The sequence below is a fragment of the Balaenoptera ricei genome, chromosome 15 (genome assembly GCF_028023285.1).
Source record: "Balaenoptera ricei isolate mBalRic1 chromosome 15, mBalRic1.hap2, whole genome shotgun sequence".
Classification (NCBI taxonomy): domain Eukaryota; kingdom Metazoa; phylum Chordata; class Mammalia; order Artiodactyla; family Balaenopteridae; genus Balaenoptera; species Balaenoptera ricei.
In genome coordinates, this window is record NC_082653.1 from 26,613,680 (window position 1) to 26,627,192 (window position 13,513).

General features: G+C 47.5%; 1 protein-coding gene and 1 pseudogene across 2 annotated transcripts in view; one reads left to right on the forward strand and one right to left on the reverse strand.

The window, feature by feature from the left end:
* The window catches only part of NOL4L (nucleolar protein 4 like), a 129,392-nt gene that overhangs the window by 64,841 nt on the left and 51,038 nt on the right, over positions 1-13,513 (forward strand). For both annotated transcript variants that reach the window (XR_009497472.1, XM_059895875.1), the window contains exon 4: positions 2,199-2,308. Coding sequence is in view for 1 of the 2 variants with exons in the window: in XM_059895875.1 (XP_059751858.1) it covers positions 2,199-2,308 (110 nt within the window). In the remaining variant the exon portion in view is untranslated. The remainder of the gene's footprint in view (positions 1-2,198; positions 2,309-13,513) is intronic.
* On the reverse strand, positions 9,305-9,775 carry LOC132349089 (large ribosomal subunit protein uL23-like; annotated as a pseudogene).

Below are 13,513 nucleotides of genomic sequence, written 5' to 3' on the forward strand. Positions count from 1 at the left end.
CTCTCTTCTACTTTCTTTCTTTTTTTAAAATTAATTACTTAATTAATTTTTGTGTGCGTTGTGTCTTCATTGCTGCGAACTGGCTTTCTCTAGTTGTGGCAAGCGGCGACTACTCTTTGTTGCAGTGCACGGGCTTCTCATTGCGGTGGCTTCTCTTGTTGTGGAGCACAGGCTCTAGGCACGCGGGCTTCAGTATTTGTGGCACGCAGGCTCAGCAGTTGTGGCTTGCAGGCTCTAGAGCACAGGCTCAGTAGTTGTGGCACAGGCTTAGTTGCTCTGCGGCTTGTGGGATCTTCCCAGACCAGGGATCGAACCCGTGTCCCCTGCATTGGCAGGCGGATTCTCAACCACTGCGCCGCCAGGGAAGCCCTCTTCTACTTTCTGTCTCTGTGAATGTGCCTGTTCTAGATGTTCCATCCACGTGGAATCACACAGTATTTGTCCTGTGGCGTCTGGCTTCTCTCCCTCAGCAGAGCGTTTTCAAGGTTGCCAGGGCCTGTCTGGCCTGGGCTCTGGCTCTGGAGCGGCAGATTCTGCAGATCCCTGCCTCTCTCCACCTCGGCCCTCTCACCCGCTCCTGTCCAGCACATCTCCTGGGCGCGGTGCTTGTGGTGACGTGCAGGCTTCGGCCCATCCGGAAGTCGTCCCCACTTCTCGCACCACTCAAACCCCAGCCCGTGAACAGAACTAGGCACCAGGGGGGACATGGGTCAAAGGCCTGGCACTCTTGGAGGCAGGGGGAAGAGGCAGCCAGAGAACAGGTAACCACGACTATTCCCTGGACAGAGGGTGAAGCCGGGTCAAGCGACTAAATGACGAAATGAGGCCCTGCTTCGTGTGACGGGTCCCAGCAGGTGACTCCAGGGTTTCGAGCTTGGTCACAACAGGAGACATCTGAAGGGGAAGCTGGACTGGAGAGAGACGTGATGGGCTCCCTTCGAATCATGCTTCTCGTCTTCTTGACTTCTTCCTGTGCCATCGCAGTCTCTCCTAAATGGCACCCACAGTGGCACCCAAGATGCAGAACACAATGGCTGGGCAGTGTCCACTGCAGGAGCCTTTGCAGAAGGCAGCATGGCCAGACATTTCAAGAGTTTCCGAGTATTCCTACCCTTTGACCCACGAATTCCACGTCTTGGAGTCTGGTCTAAAAAGGAAACGATCATAAATACAGACCAATATTCCTGCACAAGGATGTTCCCTGCAGTGTTTATAGTAACCCCCAATAGCAAACAACCTAAGTAATCAATCGTAAGGGAATGACTTAAGGAAAATATGATAAAATAGTACAGGGCTATAAAAATTATATTTGCAAAGCAAAACGAGATTTTTGATGGTGGGGGAAATGCCTATGAGAAAAAGTTAAGCAAAAAAAAAAAAATTTTAAGCAGACTGTAATTCTCTGTATGCATTGTGATATCAAGTATGTAAAAAAGAGAAATCACAGGGAAAAAATAAATGGAAGCATATGCCAAGCTTCTTGGTGCAATTATGGTTTTAAAAATTTTTCTTTACATCTTTCCACACTTTGCAAATGCTCTACAAAAGGGATATGCGTTACTTTGATGTTCAGGACAAGAAAGCAATAAATGGGAGGAACAATGCTCCTCTCTGTGTGATGAAAGAGGAACTAGAATTTGGGCATACTGGAGGCCTGGCCCAGACCTGCGAGCGCTGTGGTCCCTGACGGTGCTTTGGGGGGGATACCGTGGGGGTTGGGGTCGGGGTGGGACAGTGTGGCACGTGAGCTGGCTTAGGCCGGCGTTGGAAACTTAAATGACTTCAGGGGCCTGGCAGGCATCATCGTTGAGTGAAAGCGTGCAGTGCAATAGGGAGGGGTGGGGACTGTGGCAAAATGGAGCCCTCACACCCTGTCTAAAAGGAGCGGCTGCTGCTCAGCTGCAGTGGGTGGGTGTCTGCCACGTGGGAGTGAGGGCCCTGTGCGGCCAGACCTTCCATTTCTCAAAGGAGTCAGAAATCCCTGGTTTTCAAAGGTGAACTCTCTCACTAAACACTGGCACTTCAGCGTCGTGCAGTCCACGTCCACGGGCCAGGCACGGTGGGCGAGCCCCCAGTCAGCGGCCTCCGGCCTCCCTTCCCTCCTGCTCAGTCCCTGTGTTGGGCCCCCACATGGGTGCCAGGCTGCTGGTGGCCCACAGCACAGGCTGAAAGGGGCTTCCTTTTCTTCTTTCCACCAGAAAACGAGCCTCCCTCTCCTCTGGTCTCCGGGATTATCGATTACAACATGCCCCTCACCTCTACGTACCTGAAGCAGATGAAGTTGCGCGTGATGAATTCCCAGGAGCAGGTAAGGCTTCTGCCCCCCTCACCCCACCTGGAGGCGCCCTGACTTGCCTGGATGTGGTTGATCCTTTCCGAGACGTAGGGCCACAGCCTGTGTAAACACACTGGAAATCAAAGAGGCCCTTATCTGGTTATCTGGGCCGTGCAGTCCAGGCTGAGAGGGGAGGGAAGGAATGTGTTCTTAGTTAGAGGGTCTTCCGGGCAGACAGCCCTGCCGGGTCTTCAGTGAAACTTTCCTTCAGGGCAGGGGCGAGGGAGGAGGTGGGTAAGAGCTGCCCACCTTGGCTCTTGGGTTGTTCTCTCTCTGCTCTGCCCTTTGTCTGTTACATCACTTGGCTCCTTTCTCCCGAGAGAGGGGGGCCCTTGCTGCCTGCCTGTGGCCTCTGTCACCCTTGGGGCCCAGACAGGCCAGGAAGATGGGCCTTGGAGGGTGGCCTGGGTGAGATAAGGCCCTGGGCTCCCCCTCCTCAGCTGTCCAAGACTCCCCAGCTGTGGATTGCCCAGGGCTGTCAGGCACCATGGAAACAGGTTATGAAAAGAAAACCCCTCCTGCCTGCCTCTCTACACAGCCCACCTTCTATCCCTTTGCAAGGCAAGTAGCCTGACTGTCTTTCAGAGAAGGACTAGGTGAGTGCCACCCCCTCCCTCCGCCACTGCCCAAAAAACTAGAGTAATAATGTCTTAACCTCTCGCTTCAAGCTTTTTCATCTGTTGTGACATATGAACCTACTGTATCTTTGAGGCCTGCCTAGAGGAATGGGTTCTTTCTCCTCCGTTGAAAGTCTGACTTCCAGCCCTGGGTGCATTCCGTCCTGGGTACCGGCTGGTCTCCTTGACAACCTGAGCATGTGTCCGCCCAGGGGGTGATGGCTCCGCAGTCAGCTCCAAGGTGATGTTACAGGACGTGCTCAGGTGGCATCTGGGGCTGTGGCACCCAGTTTGAGGATCTGAGCTGGTTGGCTTGAGTTCTGCACTCCCCTGAGGAGGAGGCATGGTGTGCCCTCCCATCCTTACAGCCTCCAAAGGTCAAATGAAGTAAGCTTGGCTCTGGGTAGTAGAGCTGTCTGCATTTTTTGCGTCTTTTCATCTGAGATGGTCTATTCTGTGATGGTTGCATCCCTAAGAAACCCATGTACTCAAAAACAATGTCTGTGGGGAAGATGGTGTTGGCTTTTCAACTCACAATGGCAAAGTTGTTTTTGTGCAGGAATGCCAGTTATAAGGGTGTTGCTTTTGTTAATAGTTATAAAATCTAAACACCACCACGCAGGGTGACGAGCAGAGGCGCTCGAACAGCCAAACAGCCGGGAGTACAGCCCCGTGGCTCTTTCTTTTCTACAAAATGGCGCTCCATCCGGCTCACCACCAGAACCAGTAGTGGTCAGTGTAGCCCACTCTGTGATCCCTCATTAATGGATTCCGTTATGTTTCATTTGGTATACAAATTCCTACTGTCTGCGGGGCATTAAGACTGTAGGTTAGGTACATGAGCAAGGATTCAGTCATTCAACAAATATTTATGAAGCCCCACTCCGTGAGCCAGGCTCTGGGGATGAGCAAAGACAGCACCATTCCTAGCTCTCCTTATGATCTAGGAGGGAGACAGACACTAATGAAAAAATTACACACAAATGGTAATAAGCCATCACGGTGCAGCTGTGACAAGTGCCAGGCAGGAGACTCATGGTGCCATGAGTACTTAGATGGACACGGTGCGGGGACTGAGGCAGGGGTCAGGAAGGTTTGCCTCAGAAGGGGGTGCTTGAGCTGAGATCAAGATTTGAAGGGAAGAGAGCTCCAGGCTGAGGAAACAGCTTGTGCAAAGGCCCTGTGGCTCGAGGGAGGACAGCGCCAGTGAGAATTTGTGAGGCTGGTGTGGCTGGTGCGGAGAGTGTGAGGAGTTCTGTAGCTAAAGAAAAGTGGGAGAAGCACAGTGTTGGGCATATAAGCACTTGATGCGCATCTGTGAATGAACGGAAATTCATGTAACGAGATGGATAAGTTGCCCTGGTGAGGTTCAGGCTACTCCCAAAGGGAGGGAGAATTGTGGGAGGTGTTTGTCCCCAGGATGCTGCAGCTGGGGCTGAGGCTGAGATTGGGGTGGCCTCAGTGGACAGTGGAGTTGACTGTGTCTTCCTTGCCTCCGTTTCTGGTTTCCCAGGTGGGGATCGTCTGAACATTCCCGCGGTAGGGAATAAAGGCGCAGACCCTCCTTGCACACACCTGGCAGGAGAAGCGGCACCCCACCTCGTGCCTGGGGCCCTTCAGCTGTCAGTCTCCCACACTCCACGCACTGCAGTGAGCGCTCAAGGCCTCAGCCTCTCAGCCAGCACCGTTAGCCCGGTTCTATAGCCAGGCACGTGGCAAACAAGAAGTCGCGTTGCTCACTAGTTTATTTATCTACAGCAGCAAGGAAGGGCCAAGGACCCAGATGTCTTTGATTCTTCAGCTTGAGTTGGAACTGAAAATACATATACTTGAATTGGTAGCTTCTTTCCTGCAGTGAAGTCAGAGCAGGACTGGGTGAACGGCTCCCTATCCCAGCGCAGCCACAGGACTACCTCTGCTGCGGTCAAACCCCATGTCCCAAGACAAGGCTCTGAAAGTAGTTTCATTCCCTGCAGCATCCCTGCGACCCCGAAAGGCCTGCCGACAGAAGACACCAGTAGTGTCTACAAATCACTCATGCAGGCTACACGGAAAACAAACCCAAATCTAAAGTTACGGGAGCTGGGATAAATGATATTTTATTAATGATGAGCAAAGCTCTACATCTAAAAACCCTGGGTGAGAAAAATCTAAGAATTCATTTTTTTCCAGCATTAGATATCCAGGAGACACTATAATAGTGAGGCAAGTAGAACATGTTCCCCTCACTTGGCTTTGAGCAGACAACAAACAGGTGGTGGAGTGTGCTTGTGAACTGGACAGAATCGTGTTACCTTTAGTCCAGTTGTGTTGGATTAATGTGCTGAGAAATGGGTCTTTCTCCACAGAGGACATTAGGTAATACGAAAATCTAATAATAATGTTCACACGAACAAAAAAGATTCTTGACGTCTGATCCAGTGCAGCAAATATTTATGGTGTCCTCAACATGCAAGACATTTAGGGGTCAGACTCCACCCTCCCAGGGGCTCCATCCTAAGACACAAGACCCCCCAGGAGCTGTCATTGCGGTGGCCACATTGAGCTGAAAATAGGTGAGGGTAGCCTGATAAAACTGGTTTTTTTCCCCCTTACTTGGGAAAACAGTCATAAAGATATGAAACTGAAATCACATTTAGTTGTACTGATGATTAATACATTTTCTTGTAGGAGGGAGGGTGTGAAGATTTCATGAGATGTGGACTGTCTTGGAGAATGTTCCAAAGCATCCTCTGATAAGATGGGGTCCTAGGGAGGGGTGCAGGCCGAGCTCATAGGGCCAGAGGCGGCCAGCAAGTACACCCCCAGCCGCCGATGTTTCAAATCCCCTCTCGGGGCCGTGTGCAAGATGCACCAAGAGGAATGTTTGGGTCTCATCTTCACGCAGCCACTGATTTGTTTTCTGTCTCATTTTATTTTCTTTCATACTTTTTTTTTAGTTACACAAATACACATGGCCTCAGTTGCCAAAAAGCAAAAGCATGGTGACAAAAATCACCATCATCTCACCACACAGATCACTGTGCATATTTTGGTGTCCACCCTTCCAGACTATTGAATGGAAAAGGGAATTATCCTGTATGCACCATTTTACAACCTGCTTTGCTTTTCTGATGCTGATTTTCCATCCTATTCAGTCTCCTTACCCTCCTGATGTTTCCACCTACCAGATAAGCTGGTTGTATAATTTCCTGTCATTCACTCCTTTCTCACCCGTACCTACACATCCATCCATCCACCCATCCACCCATCCACCCATCCATCCATCCATCCATCCATCCTGCACTTGAACTGGCATGGTTCCAGGCGCTGAGGAGACTGGTGAACAGAGTCCTCTGCCTTGCCGGCTCTCAGAGTTCAGTGAGAGAGACAAGGAAAACCGAAATCAACGCTGTGGGGTCTGTAGGAAGAGCTTAGAGGAGGAACAGAGGAGGGACAGGGAGTGAGCAGGGTGGATGCTGTTTCAGCACTTTACACACTTCACCCCTCGCGCTCACAGCTCAGCAGGGTCACGTTGTCATCCTTGCCTTACAGGTTCCCTAGCTGAGGCTCAGAAAGGTTCCGTACTTGCTCAAGGTCACACAGCCACTAACATGAGCTGAAACTCAGACCTCTTCCATCCAAACCTGTGCACTTGCCACGGCCGCAAGCCCTACTTCTCCCTGTACTTCCTGGATGAGGGTGTGCTCTTTAGAATGGGAGGCGGTGTGCCACCTGGGTACTGAGTGTCAGATCTCCGGCACGGCTAGTGGAGAGAAAATGTCCTTGGCAGAGACGCTGGCAGAGCAGGCAGAGAGCTTTGTTTGGCTTGGGAACCGGGAGCCGCCTTAAATATACAATGCTTAAGGAAATACGGGAGGAGGGATTTGGTAGGGGGCTGGGGTGGGGTAGAGGTCGCCCCCTACCTCGTGAACGCTCAGTTACCTGCAGGGGTGCGTGTATAAGTTGATATCCACGTTACGGGTGATGTGATCTTGATCTTTCCTGAGATCGCGGTGTTTGAACCAAGACCCCGTTGTTGTAGAAATCAGATCCAGATCCGAAGGAGGAAGACAAATCATCTGTGTTCCTTCCCTGACACATACTTGCATTTTATAGTAGCGGAGGCTGAGACCCGGGGCGGCTCAGCAACTTTCCCAGGGCAACCCCTGGCTCAGGCTTTTTCGGTGCCCACCGCCCCTCCAACGCCTTGCTCTTTCCAGGGCGGGAGGGCTGTCAGCACCTTCCTTCGCCTCCCGCCTCCAGCGTCTCCAGTTCTTGGAGCAGCACTAATGTCCCGCTAATGGTTTTAATGGTTCTCCCAGCAGCGTGTGAAGTGGTGCGCTGCTCCATTGTTTAAACCCACGTGATGGAGGCTCTTACTTGACTCCTTAACGTCTGCCTCCCTCTCCTCTGCAGCTCTCGCCTGGCCCTGAGTTTTCCTTGGATCCTGGAGGTTGGGGGAGGAGGGCAGGCTTCCCCCCTCCCCCCCACACAAGTGGGGCCTGCAGGGTAGCCCCTGCCCAGAGCCCCGGAGGGGGGTGGTCTGCAAAGTATTGGCCCTCCTGCTCCTTTCAGCAGGCCAGTGTGGAGCGGTACTGTTCTCAGCCGAGACTCCAGCCCACCCACCAAAGACCCTGGAGTCCGGCTGACGGTACCAGTTCTGGCGCCTGCCAGCTGTGTGACTCTGGGCAAACCATTTCACCCCTCCATGCTCCTTTTTCCTCACGTTCCTTGAGAATAATAACAATACAGCTACCTCACTGAGTTATTCCAAGAGTTAAATGACACAAAGCAGGCATAGTGCTTAGCACCGTGCTGGACACCTCAGAAGCACAGAGGAAATCTCAGTGACCTCTGCTACTGTTGATGGTAATGTTATTATGCAGCCTCAGTTTAATAGACACAGTGAATGACCTTGTCCGAGAGACCAGAGCCACAAAGATGAGTAAGACAGCGTAGCTGGTCTCAAGGAGCTCTTCTTAGTAGAGGGGACAAGACAACAGCCAGGGAACTGTAATCCAGGACAAGAAAGCAGAAACAAGAAGGGACCAGGAACCTGCCAGGCGGTTCAGGGGACACTCGCTTATTTTAAAATGAGATTTAGACCAGCAAAGAGGGCCCAGGTGAGGGAAACTGAGGGGTAACAGCTCTAGGAGGACCTGGGCTGGGGAAGAACAGAGCCAGTTTGGGAAAAGGAGGAGAAGGAAGAAGAGGAGGCGGAGGGGACTCAGAGCATTCACCTCTTGCAAGCAAGGCCACGAGAGAGCCCTTTCCTCAGTCAGCACTCGGGAGCCAGGCAAGGATTTGGGGCAGGAAATGAGCACATTCCAAGTGTGAAACTTTCTCAGGCTTGCATCTTCCTTAGGGGAGAAGGAAACAAGTCCACTCTGAAAAGCTCTCCACATACACTTTTTTCTTAATTATGGTAAAAATATATGTAAAATTTGCCATTTTAATCATTTTTAAGTGTACAGTTCAGTGGCATTAAGTACATTCACAATGTTGTGCAATCATTACCACTATTTCCAAAAGTTTTTCATCACCCGAAACAGAAACTTTGTAACCATTAAGCAATAATTCCCCATTCCCCCCACATCCAGCCCCTGGTAACCACTGTTTTACTTTCTGTCTCTATAAATTTGACCATCTAGGTACCTCATATAAGTGGAGTCACATACTTGTCCTTCTGTGTCTGGCTTATTTCACTTACCATGTTTCCAAGGTTCATCCATGTTGTAACATGTGTCAAAACTGCATTCCTTTTTATGGCTGGATAATATTCCATTGTATGGATAGACCACATTATTTTTATCCATTCATCTGTTGATGGACGTTTCATTTGGGTTGTTTCCACTTTTTGGCTAGCCACATTCACTTTTTAATATTTTAGACCAGGTTATGGGATAGGGAGGGAGTAAAACAGGGATCTGCTCCTTCTCTGAGTCCTTACCCCTCTTTGTGGCTTGCTTTTCTCATGGACATTCTCAACCTCCTTCCTGCTCAAAAGGGCCCCCCAAAATGGGCACACCTAAAGAGGAAGCACAGTTGATGGGTTACAGTGAGAGCCTGTCACTTACTTAAACAGTGCCTGACTCACAGGACTTTCACCTGTGGAGAACCTGTGAGTACTGACGCTGACACCCAGATTTAAGAGCTTGATAGCAATGGTAATCTCCTCCTTCCCCTTCCTCAGGCCGCCCTGAAGCCCAGGCAAGGTGTGAGCTCAGGGGAGAAATAGCAGAATGGAACTTTGCCATGTCCAAGGATTTAATGGTCTCTTAAGGAAGCAGCAGTTCTGATGTGTGGTTTTTTGTTTTTTTTTTTAAATACTGAAAACTTTTATATTTAGAATTAGCCAGCTGGACTCAGTTTAGATGATCCCAATTTTGTTGGCAACATCCAAAGCATCATAGTCAGGGGTCAGTTGAATACAGGGCTTCTTCTCTCCATCAGGCCTGATCAGGGTGTTGACCTTGGCCACACCAGTGTCATAGAGCTTCTTCACAGCCTGTTTAATCTGGTGCTTATTGGCCTTGACATCCACAATGAACACAAGTGTGTTGTTGTCCTCTATCTTCTTCATAGCTGACTTGGTGGTGAGGGGAAACTTGATGATGGCATAGTGGTCAAGCTTGTTTCTCTTAGGGGCGCTCTTCTGAGGATATTTGGGCTGCCTCCTGAGCTGCAGTATTTTGGGCCATCAGAAGGTGGGTGACATCCAGATCTTCTTTTTTCTGTGACTGTGGACGACTTTCAACAGTGCTTTCTTGGCCTTCAAAGCCTTTCCCTTGGCTTCGGCTTTGGGAGGGGCACGGGCTTCCTTCTTTGCCTTCGGTGCCATCATTGTGAAAAAGCCAATGTGTTCTTGAAAATTAAACAGTAATCTTCATGGAATAGAAATAGAATGTAGAACTTCTAAATGACTAGAGAAAAATAAAAGAACCAAAGAAAACTTGATCAATCCAGCAAGAGTATTTAAATGAGGGAATAAAAGAAGAAGCAACCAAAAAGAGATATAATAAATGGAAAAGATAGGTAAACTAACAGGAACAAGATAAAACACCAGTAAATCACAATAAATGTAAATGGGTTAAATTCCACTACAAAGAGTCAAAAAGGCTCAGATGAGGTTTTTTAATGATAAAATCCATTTGGTATTTATAAAAGACTTTTCAAATGACACAAAAAGGAAGATTAAAACATAAGAAAGAGAGGGCAGTGCTATTAGTGTCAAACAAGTTCAAGGCAAACATGTTCAAGGCAAAAAAAGCATTAAATAGGGCAAAGTGAGATATTTTATGTTGATCAAAAGCACAGTTTCCCAGTAAGATTTCAGAGCCTCTTGACTTTGGAGGTCTGCCCTTGGGGAGGTTGAGGGCTCTTGACCTCAGTGGTCTGCCCTGAGGGGAGGTCAAGGAGGGCAGTAGGTCTTATGGACATAAAGAGTAACTTGGGCTTCACTGTGAGAGGCAGCATCTTTCTTTCTTCCCTCCCTCCCTCCCTCCCTTCCTTCCTTCCTTCCTTCCTTCCTTCCTTTCCTTCTTTCTTTCTTTCTTTCCCAAACGCTCATGTTTTTATCCCTTTTTCTTGTGAGGATCTTTTATAATCCCAGCATGTAAGCAAAACGTGAACATACTCTAGACCTTTACTGGTCCCTGGATGTATCAGGGGAGTAGGATGGGCAAAGGGTGGAGGCAGCACCTTTCTTTCACATCCCTCAGCATCTACCCATCATCAGTCTCTTCACCTTTGCAATTTTTGCTACTGTCTTGCTGTAGCTACTTCTCTAAACCAGTATTTGTACTTTGAGCATCAGTGTTTGCTCTCTGGAAACGTGCATGGAGCAATATGAGGGGCAGACCCCGTGGAACTTGTGAGAATGTGTGGTCTGCTGCCTTAACTGCCTGAATTTTAGTCCCTCTCCTCCTCTCCCCACTGGGCTCACCCACTGAGGTATGCTGGGGCCACTTTCTCAGTTCCCAGCCTCCTTCCCTTCTTCCCAACTCCAGGCCTTCCTGGTCCACTGCTGGCTTCCTTCTCATGTTCCATTTCTTGCCTCCCTCCACTCAGACACCCCCCACAGGCCTCTGGGATCAGCCCGCCTTATGTAGCTGAGTGAAGGGGGCCCAGCTTGCCTCCATGAGAGCCCAAGAAAGGCCTGAAATGCCACTGGCCCCATTATCAAGATCTGAGAAGCTGTAGCACAAACCTTTTCCCATCGCAGTAAATCCCTGGCACTGTAGAAGGTTTGTACTGTGGTAAGAAAAACAAAAAGCCACTGAAATACTGACCTTGACCAAGGCTGCTGTTTGGATTTCTCCAGGCAAAGAATGATCCTTGGCACATTTCTGCTGTGAGAAGATGTGCAGGTGGGGTAGCTGATCTCAGGTCCTGCCTTGTGCCCCTCAGGCCCTCCCGCATCACCCCAGGGCAGCTAACCCTCAGAAACAGCTTCTCAAGTGTTCATCTTTTTTGTTTATTTGTATTCATTTTTATTTTTATCAATAAAAAAATACATATCTTAAAAATCATATAGAAAAACAGCAGATCCTGTCCCAGCCTCCCCACTTCAATTTCTACCCTTCAGAGACAGCCTCCTTTCTTTCTTATCTTTTAGCTGTCTCTTCTGGTATTTATCTCCTATTTCTAAATAACATGTGCTCATGCTGCTAGTTCTTGATTTTTCAGTTTGGGCTATTTTGGTTATTGTTGTTTAATTTCCTGCTGAAGGAGATAAGTATGTACACTATTACACCCTCTCATAAACACATGTATTATTTCTCCTTCTTCAGTCCCTCAATATTATTTATACCTCCCTATTTAGGTAAATTATTATATTTCTATTATTATGGCTGTATAGGTTATTCATAGCTGAGCCAATTAGCACACTGTGATTACATTTTCTTTCTTTTGATTCCCCAGAGTTAGCCATTGCCTCTTTTTTTCCAACCTTAGCCCTCTATCTTTTGAGCTTGCTTATGGTGTGTGTGTGTCATTTTTATTTTTATGTACTCAAATTTATCAGTTTTTTTCTTTAATAGCTTCTGCATTTGAGCCTTAAAAAAAACCTAACTCCACTCTGCCTCCGTGTTCTCTTTTAGTATTTTCATTTTTTTAGAACAGTTTTAGATTTAGAGAAAAATTGAGAAGCTAGTGCAGAATTCCCACATTATCCCCCGACACACACAGTTTCCCCTATTATTAATATCTCATTAGTATGATACACTTGTTACAATTAATGAACCAATACTGATACATTATTAACTAAAGTTTATATGTTATTTAGATTTCTTAGTTTTTACCTAATGTCCTTTTTCTGTTCCACAGTCCTATCTGGGATACACTATTACATTTACTTGTCACATCTCCTTAGGCTCCTCTTGGCTGTGATAGTTTCTCAGCCTTTCCTTGATTTCGATGACCTTGACAGTTTTAAAGCATACTGTCGAGTATTTTGTAGAATTTTGGAATTGGTCTGATGTTTTTCTCAATATAAAACTGGGGTTTTGGGTTATTAGGAGGAAGACCACAGACACAGAGTGCCATTTAAAAAAAAAAATTATTGAAGTATAGTTGGTTTACAATGTTGTGTTTAACTTCAGCAAAGAGACTCAGTTATACATATACACACACACACCCGCACACACATATATATATATTCTTTTCATATTCTTTTCCATTATGGTTTGTCACAGGATATTGAATATAGTTCCCTGTGCTATACAGTAGGACCTTGTTGTTTATCTGTCCTGTATATAATAGTTTGCCTCTGCCAATCCCAAACTCAGAGTGCCATTTTTACCACATCATATCAAGTATACCTGCTGTCACCATGACTCATGACCGTTGATGTTGCCTTGGCCACACCGGCTGACATAATGTTTGTCAGGTGTCATCACTGTAAAGTTATTCTTTTACCTCCCTCCATACTGTACACTTCGGAAGGAAGTCACCACGTGCAGCCCACACCTCAGGAGTGGGGTTTATAATTTCCCTCCTTGAGGGTAAAGTGTCTACATACATTATTTGGAATTCTTTTGCATGGGAGGTTTGTCTCTCCTTCCTCATTTATAAATCTATTCAATCATTTACTTATATGGCTATTTATTCTATACTTGGGGTTATAACTCAGTACTGCTGTATCTATTTTGATGCTTAAACTGTTCCAGCTTTGGCCACTGGGAGCTCTTTCAGTTGGCTCCTGTGCTCTTTTGACATACTCCCATTGATGTTTTTTGTTGGTTTGTTTTTTGAAGGATTTTATTTTGTTTTAGCGTTTCTTTACTTTCTGGTACTACAAGATGCTCCAGGCTCATCTTGTATATATTCTACCCCAATCCTAGAATCAGCCATATCTTCCTTATATTATAGAATCATATTAAAAACCAAGATCTGGGCAATAAGTGTACTTATTGCTACTGGGGTGTCCTTTCTTTTAGACCCTCTCAGCTAACAGAGCCAAAAAATATACGTGTTTTCATTTTTCATATTTGATCTTTGGTCCATTTGGAGCTCATCCTAGTATATTCTGAGATACAGGTCCTGCTTTACCCTTTTGTGTCAACATCATTTATTAAGG